Source organism: Euwallacea similis, chromosome 4 (genome assembly GCF_039881205.1).
Source record: "Euwallacea similis isolate ESF13 chromosome 4, ESF131.1, whole genome shotgun sequence".
NCBI classification, from domain to species: domain Eukaryota; kingdom Metazoa; phylum Arthropoda; class Insecta; order Coleoptera; family Curculionidae; genus Euwallacea; species Euwallacea similis.
This window is the reverse complement of record NC_089612.1, coordinates 1,821,832-1,836,311: the sequence shown is the minus strand read 5'-3', so window position 1 is coordinate 1,836,311 and position 14,480 is coordinate 1,821,832. Positions and strand designations below refer to the sequence as shown.

The window sequence follows — 14,480 nt, the reverse complement described above, 5'->3', positions numbered from 1 at the left end:
GCATCGTTACCTGGTTTTTATTCGTGTAATTCATACATGTTTTAACGAACGATTTCACTCAAATTTCACCTGGACTAAACATATTTGATGTAGAGTTTTTGAGATACGGCAATTTTTAGCAACCTGTTCTTCGGTTCGGAACTTCCAACGGTCGGAATACTTCTAAAATCTACTTATCATCAGATGTAATATGAAGACATTAAAATGTTTTACCAGGCTCTCAACCCCAAATTGAAATAATATTGCCCGGTAATCATCCCTAAACATCCAGAGGACCCTAATGTGTCCCGTTTTACTCATTAACCCAAATACTCCCTGACCGGACCCGAATAAAGATGGGCTCCGCAAATTTTTGACCATTTTTGGTAATTACGTCCACGCTGGAGAGGTCAGTCGAATTAAAATTCGTCCTTTTTGACGAATGTTGGCTAAATTTGCTTTTGATGTTTCAACACGAATTTCAGCTTTCGCATTGCAAATTTCAACCGAAACTTTCCTCCATAGCATTCTCTGCACTGTCTTCTCCATAAACTGGCAATTCCAGTCACGTGTCGATCCTGTAAGCAACAATGGGCGCAAGACAACGTTGCTAATTGCATTGGGCTTCGTGCGTTCTAGTTCCTGCCAGTCTTTGTTATGCCTTGGAAACCGCAGATCGGTTCTAATTCAGCACATCCAGACGAAGTCCCGGAATGATATAGGACGATTACCTCGGGAATGTGAGTTGAAACATAAAACGAAAAACTTTTCGAGGAATAACGAAAGAAACTACGTTGGGCGGCAACGCCGCGTTGCTCAAATGCCCTTAGATATTATCTGTGATTTGGTGGGCTGCAGATGTTTGCAAATCCGCAGTCGCCGATGTCGGCTCCTTTGCGAACAAAAATTAGGCCAAACTAAATTTCTCCTGTGAAAAATCGCATTTCATGGATTGATTTCCCCCTAATCTTACTTTCCTCCAGGTAATTTGGGCTTGTTTGCTTTGACATTTATTCGAGATGCGTGACTACCGACCCCGATAGAGCACGACTCTAACATTGATACCTGCTTATTTATTTTGAACGCCATGTCATAAGGGGAAATGCGACCTGAGTGCGTAGGGTGTCGATATTTCCTTATTGTTTACTGTGCGTGTCGAGCCCTTTCCATCTAAATGTTAGTGAAAATTCCCTGGCAGTTTCAATTATAACGCTGCATTCGTTTTGCTCATTCATGTAACATATCCGGGAAAAATTCAATAATGAAAAAGTGAACTTACGTGAGGGTTGCCGGATAAAGTTTTCTAGTTGATGTACGGAAGGAGCGGGCGCAGGACGTAACGACGCTAATTCCGTTAGTCTCGCAGAATGTAATTGGTAACCTTATACGGTATTGTGTTCCTTTTCGGGTATGGGGATCCACTACACGAAATGCAATAAGCATTTAGGATGAGGAATATTAAATGAACTTGGACGAATTTGTTTTCCGGGAAAGCAAAACAAGGGCCGAGATTAATGAAATGCAATTGGAACTGAAGGGCACTGAAGAAGTTGCAGAGCGGTCAGTAAAAAGAGGATCAATTTCGAACCCTAAGGGAAACAAATACCTGGTAGGTGAGAAACACTATAAAGAACACCTTTAGGAGAAATTAACAAGGCTCAGGAAGGATCACATACCATCAAGATCCAGCTTGCTCTAGCCTGAATCGACCACTAATTATTTAAAATGAACTGCAATGGATAATTTTTCAATGAACAATTTTAAAAATGAAGGATTTGTCTTCGGATTTACCCTTCAAATCAACGTGAACAATTATAGTTCAGAACAATCCCGTTTTGACTGCAAGCCAGCCAGAATGGTCTAAATATGATATTGATCAGAATGTCCCGCGATTAGGATTCTAGGATTCAGTGTATGGTAGTGTTGTTGACTAATCATGGGAAGTTTCTGCAGTATTTGCTGAAGATGTCAGTCGTAGAGGAGATTTGCACGCAAGTTTTGATGAAATAATGTCAGAAGTTGTTTTTGGCTACTTCATGACCGGCATTTGCAGCTGTCGATGTGTGTGTGATGTGAGTGTCGAAGTGAGTGATCAAAACATGTCCCTTATCATGATCCTTGAACAAAGAGGGCACATTGCCAATCATGGTCTCCCTTCTAGCCCCAAATCTCTGTACATCCTACTCAAATGCTTTAAAGCGTCATCAAACTTCTTTCCGTAGAACACCCTTCAATGCTAGCATTGCTTCAAAGAGCAATCGCGCAGGACATAGCCCAAACCATCAAGTTCCACCTTTTCTTTCTATTCCTCTCCATTAGGCGGTTCTTCATTGGGGACAATAACAAATTTTTCATCGTCAAGAATGAGAGCTGCAGCTTTCATAGTTTTAGGACAATGTTCCTTCACCTATTCAACCAGCTCAATGCGCACTGATCTCAGGATTCAACATTGATTAATCTATAGTAGAACATGTGTACAAACTCATTCCTTCATGTCCTTATACATTGGTGTGTAGGCCGCCTGTGTTTGGGGGTGATTTTGCATACTCTTGCAGCCACGCGAAACGAATCCCACATGTTGAAAATGGTAATGGAACTTGCTGGAAATGGGGGGCAGCTGCAATATACAGTAAAACTACTCCAGTAAACAAGGTGTTGCATAAATTCAACGTCATTGTCAGCAAAATTCTCGCCATCTATACTCTTCCGCACTTAAGTGTTCCATTTAAGATCGGGGATTAGGTGTGGTGTAATATTCCTGCGGTGGGGACGCTAGACTTAACAATGTGAACATGGACACAATGAGGAGGTCTACTTCACTGCGGTCCCTGCCTGCAATGCCCATTGCATTAAAACAAGAAATACCTTTTAGAATTTTCCAGTTTAGGTCTTAGCCCCTGTCATATCTCGAGGGAGTTTATTTGAAATACAAGGGCCGAAAGAGTAGAAAGCGTCCAGTTTCTACGTCATTTCCAGCTGTAATTCATAGGAAGTCAAGTGTACTTGAGAATTGTCAACTGCGATATGAATTTTACTTTAGAATACTCAATTCCATGGAAATTGCTCATTACGGAATCAAACTTCTCATTAAATTTGTAGCTATTTCTCTGCAACTTTCATCAATCATCGTCCTTAAAGTCAGCGTCGCCCAGTCTTGAGTGCTCCCGACCAAAATTTAATATAATAATCCCCGTCGTACTTTCGAACTTTGGCGCTATAACAAGCCCTCTATATTTGCCATATTAAAAGCTATCTGTCATCTAGCTACGAGAAACTGAGAACGTCAATTAAGCAGCTAATTGAGACAAACGCGTCTTTAATTATTCAGCTAAACCGCGTTAGTCAAGATTATGGATCAGCGCCGGAAGTTGGACTAACCTATAATTGCTGGGGCGAAATATTGGTCAGCGTGTAATGGGATTTTGATAAGCGTCGCTATGGAAGCCTCCCGTAGGCGACATACTTCAGCTTCGCAGTGATCGATAACAATATATCATTTCCGATTTCCCTGATACTAATGGATTTCCATTAATGGGTCAGAGATGGTTAATAGACAGTAACTTCGACAGAAAAAAGTCAACAAAAAGTTTTGGTGAACACGATTTAAAAAGGCTGAAAATGCACTTGTGGGATCAAAAACAGATCTGAGGCGCGTCCTTTTGTAGTGCGGCTATTAATTAAAAGAGGTATCACGTTCTCGGACTTTTTAATAAATCCGCGGACCCTTTTGCAATTAAAAACCATAAATTGATCGTTGAATATTTAAAAGGCGTAGGTCTCTAAGCCGGTTTCACATTTTACTGCTTATAGCTTTACCATAATTAATTCGATAATTATTCTCCTAGTGTAATACAGAAAGTTCCTGCACCGCTGATTTCACGACACATTTTATAGAAAACCTTCATCTGCAAGAAAATAAATCTGCAACTCCACTTACACGCCACAATACACTCAGAGCCGTAGCGAAGGGAATTTTCGAGGGAGTCAGCAGAACACTTTCTCATGTGACACTTTGCAAAATTCTAGCCCGTTTCTGACCACTGTACGTCATTGATTTTAATACACATCCTAAAGCCGATGTACGAAGCCATGAATAATTGTTAACTTCTCTCATAAAAGTCAGATATGCGCGGATGAAACCTTATTTGTCTACACAGTACTTTGAATTGTGATAAATTTAATTCTAATCTTAGTTAATGTTAGATGTGCCCTTAAATATACCCTACGATTCTAATTGTCACATTTTACTGCAGAATACTGAACTTTACAACATACATTTTTAAAATGTCCAGGGAGGCTCTCCCCCAGCAAGTAGAGAGTGCCGTACAAACCCTTTTCATTGTCACTAAAATGTATGGGATTTTTGGGGGCAGGGAAAAAGCCCTAATCGCAGGGCTTAGGTCACTTCACGCATTACTGCTACTGATCTATGTACTGAATTAAAAAAAAAAAATCTAATCGTTTCGAAGCGAATACAAGGAACCTATTGGAAAATTGTCAGAACTTACCGGAACTGATCTAAAAATTATAAAAAGCAAATGAAAAATGTAACATCATTGTTAGTGGCTCGACAGTAAATTCTGACCTACGAACATGAAATTATGACCAAACACTATTGCAGCGTTGCATAAATAGTCGCGATATAAAGCAAACAATTGAAGAAATTAAGCGAAAAATGAGATTTGATTTCGAAATGTGAGTAAAAGTCAACATGGAATAAATGTGTACAAAACTCATCCATTTTTGAACAGAGTGACTGTAAAATCATTTTCGGCAGGTGCGCCTGTTTCATCAATGCCATTTCTCTAACTTTAATTGGATAAACAGCATTTTAAACTGTGTTTGACTTCAATTCATCTTTCGGAACTATCAAGGTTGTCATAGAAGAAGCGCTAAAACAGCGAGGACAGAAATGGATGTAAATTAGTTTTAGGGAATGATTGTGACATATTGTGACCATTGCGACATCATTGTGACAGACTTATAAGAGACATGCAATGAATGAATAAAAAATCGTATATTCTCAAGAAGAATCCTGGTGTCAAATTCAATTCTATCTAAAATCCATTTTTAAAAAAATTTAATATTCGTAATTATCAGGTGGATGACTTGAAAATTCCACTGAAACTTTTTGAACTGCGTTAATTATTTTTCTTCTCCAACAAAATTAAGGCAAAAACAACCCCTGAATGAAATAAATCTTGTATAAACATAAAGATCTACTGGCACATTCATTGAAACCAAATTGCTTCGTTACCATCAGCCAAAGTACACAAAATTGCGATACATAAAAATGGCACATGCATAGAAAACAAAGCATCTAGACTGGAAAGTCTGATGGCATGATAGTTGAATGGACCATCCTACACCTAATTTATAGGCAAGCACCTGCCTGGGGCCAGTTTTCAGCTACATGTAAATTCCCTTAAATATGTATAGGACCAGTAGAGGCTTCATACCCAGTTTTGTGTGTAATTTTCAGGCATATTCAATAAAGTTGCTGTAGACTATCCATATTTAATTATGATCTGGTCGAACTATAAAACAAGGATGAAACGTTTACATTGAAACGAAATTTTATATAGGCTTAAAGAATTACTTTCCATCCACTTTTCCAATACCTGCATTTTCAATGCATATAGAATTAATGTGCCTCTGAACTAAACCACGCAAAACCCATGAATATTATTCCTGGATAAACTAGCAAATTTCAGGTTCTATATTTAAACGCCGCCGGCTGTATGGAAATTATGATAAAATTCAAATCCGAATTGAATTATTAACTCCTCTATTTAAACCACTGTAAAATTGACAAGGTTCATTAAAAATGCCCATAAAAGTTGAAAATTTACATTTTAGCCAACTATTGCCTTTTAGGGTTAAAGTTGGGTATTTCAGGATGAAAATTCGTATATTTGTTCCGAGAAGTTTAATGAATGACGGTTTAATGGATGTGAATAATTTAGATATGGTCATTATGAGGAAATAACAATTATTCATATTTTATAATTGAATTTCAAATATTTCAATTATGAATCAAAATTTATCACGCAGGGACTTCAGAAATGGCCGAAACCAAACAATATTGGTCGGCACACTGGTCGATATGAAACTCTTCATTCTAATCGTTGACAAAAACCCTAATGAACCTCCTTTCTTTTATATTAAGATTTCACCTGCAGGACTTTCTATCTTAAGCTTCGAAATTTTCCCACATGGTTTCGTGTTGGTTTTTCTTTTTTTATTCTTAGTTCCGTACTCGCATTACATAATTGGTTTCCCCTATTTGCAAAACTTAACATTTAAATGCATGGCTTTTATTTAAAAATAAAAACTCCAACTAGTCTTAACGGCTTAAACCGAAACGAATACAATCCAATTAAGGCCCTTAGGACATTACACTCTGGGCGTCAGTGCTTTCGAGGTTAATCTGATCTTTTAATCGGTAAAAAAGGCGATTGTGCGAATTAAGGAAATTCTAGGGTTGGATTTTGCTTATCAGATCACCGGTGGAGTTTTCTATTATTGAATTTTTTTAATCGGTAATTTTATTTACCCTAAAAGAAGAGGTAAGAAGAAAATTTGAAGCCACTGGCGAATTGTAGTCGAGTTGTGAAGTAGCTTACAGTCAGAATTCAGTCACTTCAATGATGACTTGCATACAATCCGTGACTATCAGTACAAATTAGTGCAATTAAAAACTGAGAGAAAAAAGTACGGAAGTTTACTGGAAATGGAGGTGCACTATTGTTAACAGGCTTCAAAGACACTATTAGGAAGTTTGAATAGAAGTTGTATGATTGTCCGAAGTACGAAAATTTTACGTTGATTCAGACATAAATCAAGAGAATTTAATTGGTAACAAGCAGCTAGATGCTCATAACTGGAGGATTCAGTCTCAGGAAAAAAAACGAAAGAGATTACAATGAAATCATAAAGATGGCTTGAAGAAGAGAGTTAAAAAGATTACGAAGTGTTTGTAAAGGTGAATTAGAAACTCATAGTTCAAATGGAGGAAACTTTGGTTGAGTACAAAAACAACATGGACGCGATGAAAAGTAATCATACAGATATGTTATAATTTCTAACACTTTGGAAAACTCGAGAACCTCGAAAAGTTCTTGAAGAACTCTCAAACTCCTCTCAATCAAAACATCCTTTAAAACCAATACATATTAGAAACCATCAATAATAGTTCTAAGACCATGAAAATTAAACGGAGATTTTCTCCGATATCAGAAATTCAGATTGAAAATTACTACAGGAAAAAATTGTAACTTATTTTTAAATTTTATATATTTAAGAAACCACATGTTTCACTATGGTTATGGCGCCAGAACTTAATTGAGTTGAGTCTATTGAATCTCAAAAAATTTCCAATGTTATGAAACTAATGGCGTAACAAGGAAAATATGAAAATTATTTTAAGAAAACTAATTTAATGAATCATTAGAGATTTTATGAATTTCTTGTTTTTAAAAAGTAATGTGAATCATATTTATAACACGAGATACTAGTATTAAGTTCTTAATAAACTAGAGAAAATTTTGAATTTTTATTGCTCAAAAACCAGAGGCATAATTGACAAGATTTGAAAATAATTATAGGCAAATTCTTAGAATTAGTCAAAAGGTATTTTTGAAAATAAAAAAACACGTGCTTCGCCACTTTTTAAAGGTCGAGATTAGTTTTTAATACATGCGAGGAAATTGGGCATTTGCTTTCGCAAAAATCAAAGGTACAAAAAGGGAGTCAGCGATTTTGAAACAATCAAAAAGTATTTGTAGAAATTTTAAGAACTAAAAAGAAACGTGTTCCGCCACTGTTTACTGCATAAGATATTCGCGTTGGATTTCTAATAAATCAAAGAGAATTTTGAATTTGTGCTGCTCAACAATTAGAGATGGAAATGGCAACTCAATAAAGCGAGAAAAAGAACACAACAACAACAAAATTAATCTACAAACAAATGAGCAAAACTATAACTACATGGAAAAACTTATTCCTCTCCCTTCCGCATCATTGGGGATAATTTTTGATCGCTTTCATACATATAATTAATTTTCTACGATGAAAAACTAGGTGAATTTTGATTTCGAGGTGAGAATTTAATTCCCTTCCAACTCTCTCAGTTCTAGTTTCTGAAATATATCTGACATGGAAATATCATAACGAAGTAAATGAAATTATAGGCACGTAAAATCAACTGCAAGCGAATAAACAAAACTACGCGTACGTGCTTTAATAACTTTTTAGCAGCTGGAAAAAACGTCAAAAATCGTGTAGAAGCCACTGTCATCAAAGTGGATTGATCAGAGTTGGGAAAAGAGGGAACTTTCTGAGGGAGGGTTTCGGGAAACGCTAGAAAATGTACGTTTTAAATTACTTTCAGAAAGTTGAACTTCGGATAAATCGGAAGACAGTGGGCAATTGAGCATCCTTTAGGACTCCTCTAAAATTTTCGATTGCTTTCTGCTTTGTACGAAAGAAACCAGGTAAAAAATATGCCTGACCTAGGTTGCTATCAAGGCATAGATATCTCCTAGTAGACGTTCTAGAGTTTTATCTAAAAATCATAAATAGTTTAGCATATTTTCAGCACAATTTAGCATATAAAACAGAAGGAAACTTGAAGAAAAAACTGCGAGTGCAATGGAATATTTTGAATTGCTGCGATTCTTCTTTAGTGCCTGTCACGCAAAGTCTAAAGAACAAAACGACGAAAACGAACTACAAGACGTAAACTCGCCTAACGAATAAACAAGTTAACTACAAATGAAAAGTTATAGCGATTAGAGAACAAACTAATGTTTATGCATCTGATATAGTCGAGCGATTTTCCTTAAAACCCAACGGTAAGTATTTTACCGCGGTAAAAAATAATATTGGCATTGTTTTCCCCCTTATCCCCTCTAGCTATCACTCAATATTCAGTGTAATAGCGACATAACAGCCAAGTTATTTAATACTACAGTGCCGTGTTGTAGAAATGATAAATTGTTTGTTAATAGATTCAGTGACCTTAAAAGAAAGTGAATTTCTGACAGCAGCGGAAACACGAACGACGTGAACCTCCTAATAAAACAACCTGAAATTGTAGTTCAACTTGAAAATAAATTTTCCACGGTTATGAAATAAAAGTTTCCTTTCTAGGCAATGTTTTGTTTTCGCCGCTTTTGTGTAAAAATTGCTGGCAGAATGGTCTTAGTTAACGACCTTTTCATCAAAAGCTTATTAGTCCAGAACTTTTATTTTGAATCTAGTTATACTCGCATAATCATGGAATGTGAAATTTTTCAGTAATTCCAACCCTTAAAAGCCGCCTTTCCTGATGCGCTTATAACTCTCCCTGTAGATGCAACGAACCATGAAGCTTACAGGGTGGTCGACGGAGCGTGGAGCGCAAACGCTCCGACTAACAAGGGCTTTTGCATAGTCTTTTACAATGTCGCCACATAAAGAAGGCCAAATTGTTTTAGGGATATGTAAAGGCGAATTCAGAGTTTCGTTTTACACGTACACGTACATTTACATATTTGTTTATATCATAAATATACGAGCATTAGCCATACGAGAACGGGCCTATTCCCACATAATTGTTCTTAATCTCGTAACTAAGGAGGAATATTAATTCCTCTATAATTTCGGAATATGGCTACATCCCTTAAGCTTGATTTCATGATATTTTCTGGATTAGGACTCGACCTCTTACCATAAAAACTAACCCTTGTGTAACCTTAGTCAAACAATCAGACCATTTATCTTACCCTTTTATAAACTGGGATGCAGTAATGAACTAGGGGGAAGCGCAAATACTCACATTTCTACGAGGGTGCTAACAATGGAGAGTTAAACCTCTTACATGGTAATGTTCTATACTGCGTTGCGGAAAATCACTCTTTATTCTTTTTGCAGTAATCTTATTAAGGAGACCTGGTTAGCAGGAGGCTTTTGGCTGAATAAACGGTTTTAAGTTTAGATAAAGGGGTTTCGGGTGACGCGTGGATCGAAGGCGAGGTAATCCTGCTGCTGTCGCGTTAACTGGAAAATTATTGATAGTGAACTGAGAAGGGGAAGTTGGGATACAACACGTTTACCAAAAACGAAGGATTCTCAGAACAACTCAGAATGAAAATTGAACATGTAAAACTTCCCTTACCCACGAATGGGCTCTGAACGTTCGACAAACTGGTGTTTCTTGAATCAGAATCGAAAACAGCACGAATTTTCTCTTAAATGCAACCTAAACGTAAATTAGACAAAAGAATGTACGGGCACGTTAAGAAATCTTACAAACGAGTTTTGTGAAAATATCAGAATTTTTCGTAGCACCGGCAACCCTGCGACAGCCTTTTGTCAAATGACCTTGCGAAATTTGATCGAAGTAACAATGGCCTTCTATATCACAATGACAGCTGACATACGACCATCCAACAGCAGTGATATTTATGTTGGAGCATTTTTTGCTCTGCTCTCAGTGTCTTTGAAAACTTATAAGCTTCCAGTTTCGTCCTATCGCATAACTTTTTCCTGACTTTTGCTTACATTGATTCATATACATAATCAAGGATATTAAACAAACCTACGGGAACATGAATGAAATATACAGTGAATGTCTCCGAGTATTGAGTTTTCTAGGAAAACACATTCCTGCAACATGCAAATATCTCCTTTCAATATACTCAATATCCCACTGATAACGCATTGATTTTTCCCAATTTTTCTTTTATTACGGATATACGATAAAACAAAACCGAAATGTTTGAATCTGAAATACTTGTTTTTTTATTAGTCTCGGTTTTCCTAGATTTTCTATATCGAAAAAGGCACAGGAAAAACAAAGTGAATTAGAAATAACAGATTTATCGATTTTTTTTGGTTGAAATGTCAACCGAACGGTGTTTTTTAATCTATTTTGGCATGAATTTTTATAACTACAGATAATCTATGTTACACATAGGAAGAACCCAATAGGGAATGAAAGTATCAGTTTAATAAAAAAGGCAAACTTTTTTCGTTGTACTGATAGTTTTTTTGAATATGTTGGAATGAATTTCTCATTTATTTTATTATGCATTTTTCGTAACATCTTGTAAATTAAAAAGAATTTGACAACGCCGTTCACTGTATTTAAAGTTTCTAAAAATGGCATCTTTTACCCATTCAACTAACTTTGTAACTCGCATTCCGTAAAAAACACCATGTATATAGATAGATATAGTGTATAGGTAGATAGATAGATAGATAGATAGATAGATAGATATAGATATAGTTAAAAAAATAGAAAATTGCGTTTTAAAAATATTCTTAATTTGCCTTTGCCGCTTGAAACTCCAATGAGAAGACCTCGATTTTTTTTTTGGATACACGAAATTTGAGACTTTGTACACGAAATCTCAAAATATCTAATCAATGGTGTACCCGACTGACGTGAATATAGAGCTAATTAAAACATTTTAATTTGCTTCCATCCCTTCAATCTCCTACCTGATATGACTATTGATTTCTACTTGAACACACACAATTATCTCAGTTTGTAAAGGTAAACTTAATTAACACCCTGTATAACTGACACAGTTTATTTTGTCGGATTTTCCTGTGGCACTCGTATGTAGCTGGGTTCTGGTCGATTGATGTGCATGTGTGCCTTATCAAGCTAAACATAACAGACCCCTTGGAGTCGGAATCGGGATACAATTTAATTTCCTTATTGAATATAAGAAATAATCAATAATCAGGGATTGTAAATATGATAGTTGAACTGCCAGAGGGTGAAATACACTTAATAACAAATTATACTAGAAATACGAAAAGTGACAACATTTGTCGTTAGTGTTTCGAAAATATGTATATAAAACTGACATTAAAAAAATATATGCGAAAAACTGAAAAATTCAAGTCACTAAACAGCTCACAAGAAGATCAACGATTCTTTTGCAGTTTCAGGTGAAAAACAAAGAGTATCATGTGGAACCAACAAAAATGGCTGAGTACAACTAAAAAGAGAGAAATGGAGGCAGCAGAAAAGAAACTAAAAAACAATGAAGGGAAAAATGAACCCCAAAGATTCCCCCTCAATTATGGGTTTTCATGGTTTCCCCCATTAACCTGCTACTTATGTGAGAAAGTCAACTACTCAAATCTGTAGTTTTTCATTCAATTCGAGTCCTTTAAAAGAGTTATTGAATTCACCTTCAAGTACTGGGAACATCAGAGCAATGAGTGAGATCAATTTCGGCAACTTGGGAGAAAAACAGGGCCAGGGCAAGTGGGATGACCAAAGAGTGAAGAAAATAAACTACGGGCACATGAAGTGGGCAAAAATTAATTAGAAACGGGCACGTGGAGTATTCATTACGATTTTTCCCATTACATTTTTATTGCTTGAGTTATTTGCGGGTGTTAATCAACTACTTTTCTCACTTTTAGCTTCAGAACAATTTTATTCTTGTTGTTTGAAATTCCCAATTGACTTTCATCTCACAAAACCATCGTCATTCCGTCCATCCTTTCGTGGTTAAACCAGTTAGAAATAAACTCTATCTGCTCGCTCCCGGTTGTATTTTTAGAAGTCACAAAAGTCGACTAATTCGATAAAAAAAAAACGCGAATTTCCTGACACCGTTCAAATTAACGTCGCCCCGCCGAATCGTGACTAGACTGCCGCCCTGTCAAAATAAAATGCACCCCGCAAAGGGTGTTTTAACGTTTCCTATCTGGCAATCTTAAACAATTCCCAAATCGAATAAACTATGAAATGTCCACATCTGATATCGTTCTGAAATATGGCAACTCCGGAAAAACCGAATTAAACTGTCGTTTATATACGGCAGAGCCGGGCACAATCAATTTCAGTCATGTCAGAAAGTGACATTCTGTATACTCCGTTCTAATCTCTTATCGGCATCAAATGCCGTTTTAAAGGGGGTGATAAGGTCCTTAAGGCGAACTTAAAATCGAGCGGGCAAGTTTCCCGTAATGGTTTCTAGTTTTGAAGCAGTTTCATAACTTGTTTGAGTGAAAAATTTACGCTGATATGGAAAACTTCATCGCCAAGCAAAACCCAAGTTTCCCTTATTTTTTTGCTCGCTGTCCTGTCTTATTAAGTCCACATTTCCGTCATTCGGTCAATAATTTATCAACGCCTTCGAGTCCTGGGCTATAAATATTTGAAAACCGAGTGTCCTGATACAACTTTTTTCCATGCCCTAATTAAATTTCATCGTTATCGTCGAAACCCTAAGTTTCCCGAGCTAATAACAAAAATAATAAATCTTGCAGGAGTTTAAAGCTCCCCGGGAACAATAAAAAAGGAATCGCTTGATAAATTAAAGGAACACAAAAGAAATTGAGCCGCTAGAGCAGAAGGTATAATAAGGATTTAATTAAAAAGCAGTTAGGCTTCCAGCGCATAAATTATGTACGTATTAATTAAACTACTTCCCTCTGAAAAAATCCGAGACTTCAGTGAAACAATTATAGCTAACAGTTTGCTCTGTGAAATTTAATATTTGAGAAGACTGCCTCAAAGTGCCTCCCTTGTACGCGCAGACAATTGCATGAATAAATTATAAAATCCCACACAAACGGGCATTTCAATTTTATATTCGAAAATAAAAAGACACATAATACACATCGCGTGTCACCGGCAGATGTCACCTCACAATGCTCGTAAAATGAGGGTGGAGGTTAAAAATTTACATAAATGTTGAGGGGCTCGAGCTGAGGCACATAATCGGTTGGGGGATAATCCTCGTTCATGCCCAAATTACCTCGGGCGACTTTCAGTCTTCCGAAATCCGAAAATCGTCGAAAAACTAAATCAAAACTACGGGCCGGCGCGAAAACTGGTTCAGAAAAAAAATAAACTGTAGAGCCACAACTACATACCTATCATCATGTCAACCACCCGCTGAAAATTACTCTATTACTCTATTACGCTCTAATTACTCTACCATGATCTCTCATTACGTTATTTTTCTTGACCTTTTAAGATAAAAAATTAGTTTTCTTGTTTAATACTTCTTTTCTTATTACTGCAGTTTCGATCTGTGGTTTTGTGGCTAATAACTATGACAGATAAGAAGTAATACTTACATTGCACCGACATATAAAGCGTCCTTCTTCACGTCCATGTGAAAAGTACGATAGTACACTGGCCCGCAAGAGAATTCTCTGACATGATCTGAAAAAGAGATATTTTGTTATTTGGTGGGTAATGAAAATTTGCGTAGGGATGGTAATGTAATGACTGGCCTTGAGTGCATGGATGTAGTGATATTTTCAATCCTCTAAATGTGTTAGCTACAATGACACATTCACGTTGTTGAGGTTCCTTCGATGAACGAAAACCACGAAAACAACAATTTGGTTTACGAAAGTGGACTGTATTAAATTTCACTTATATAAATAATGGTAAAGTATTGGTCTAAGTATGAAGTGGGAGTTTGCTTAGTTGGGAAGATTACGAGTCACGTTTACGATCACATGTCTAGAGCGAG

General features: G+C 36.5%; 1 protein-coding gene across 2 annotated transcripts in view; it reads right to left on the bottom strand.

Annotated features, from left to right (window-relative positions):
* Positions 1-14,480, bottom strand: part of Sema2a (Semaphorin 2a) — a 310,532-nt gene that overhangs the window by 67,934 nt on the left and 228,118 nt on the right. For both annotated transcript variants that reach the window (XM_066389791.1, XM_066389790.1), the window contains one exon: positions 14,077-14,164. In XM_066389791.1, the coding sequence (XP_066245888.1) occupies positions 14,077-14,164 (88 nt within the window). The remainder of the gene's footprint in view (positions 1-14,076; positions 14,165-14,480) is intronic.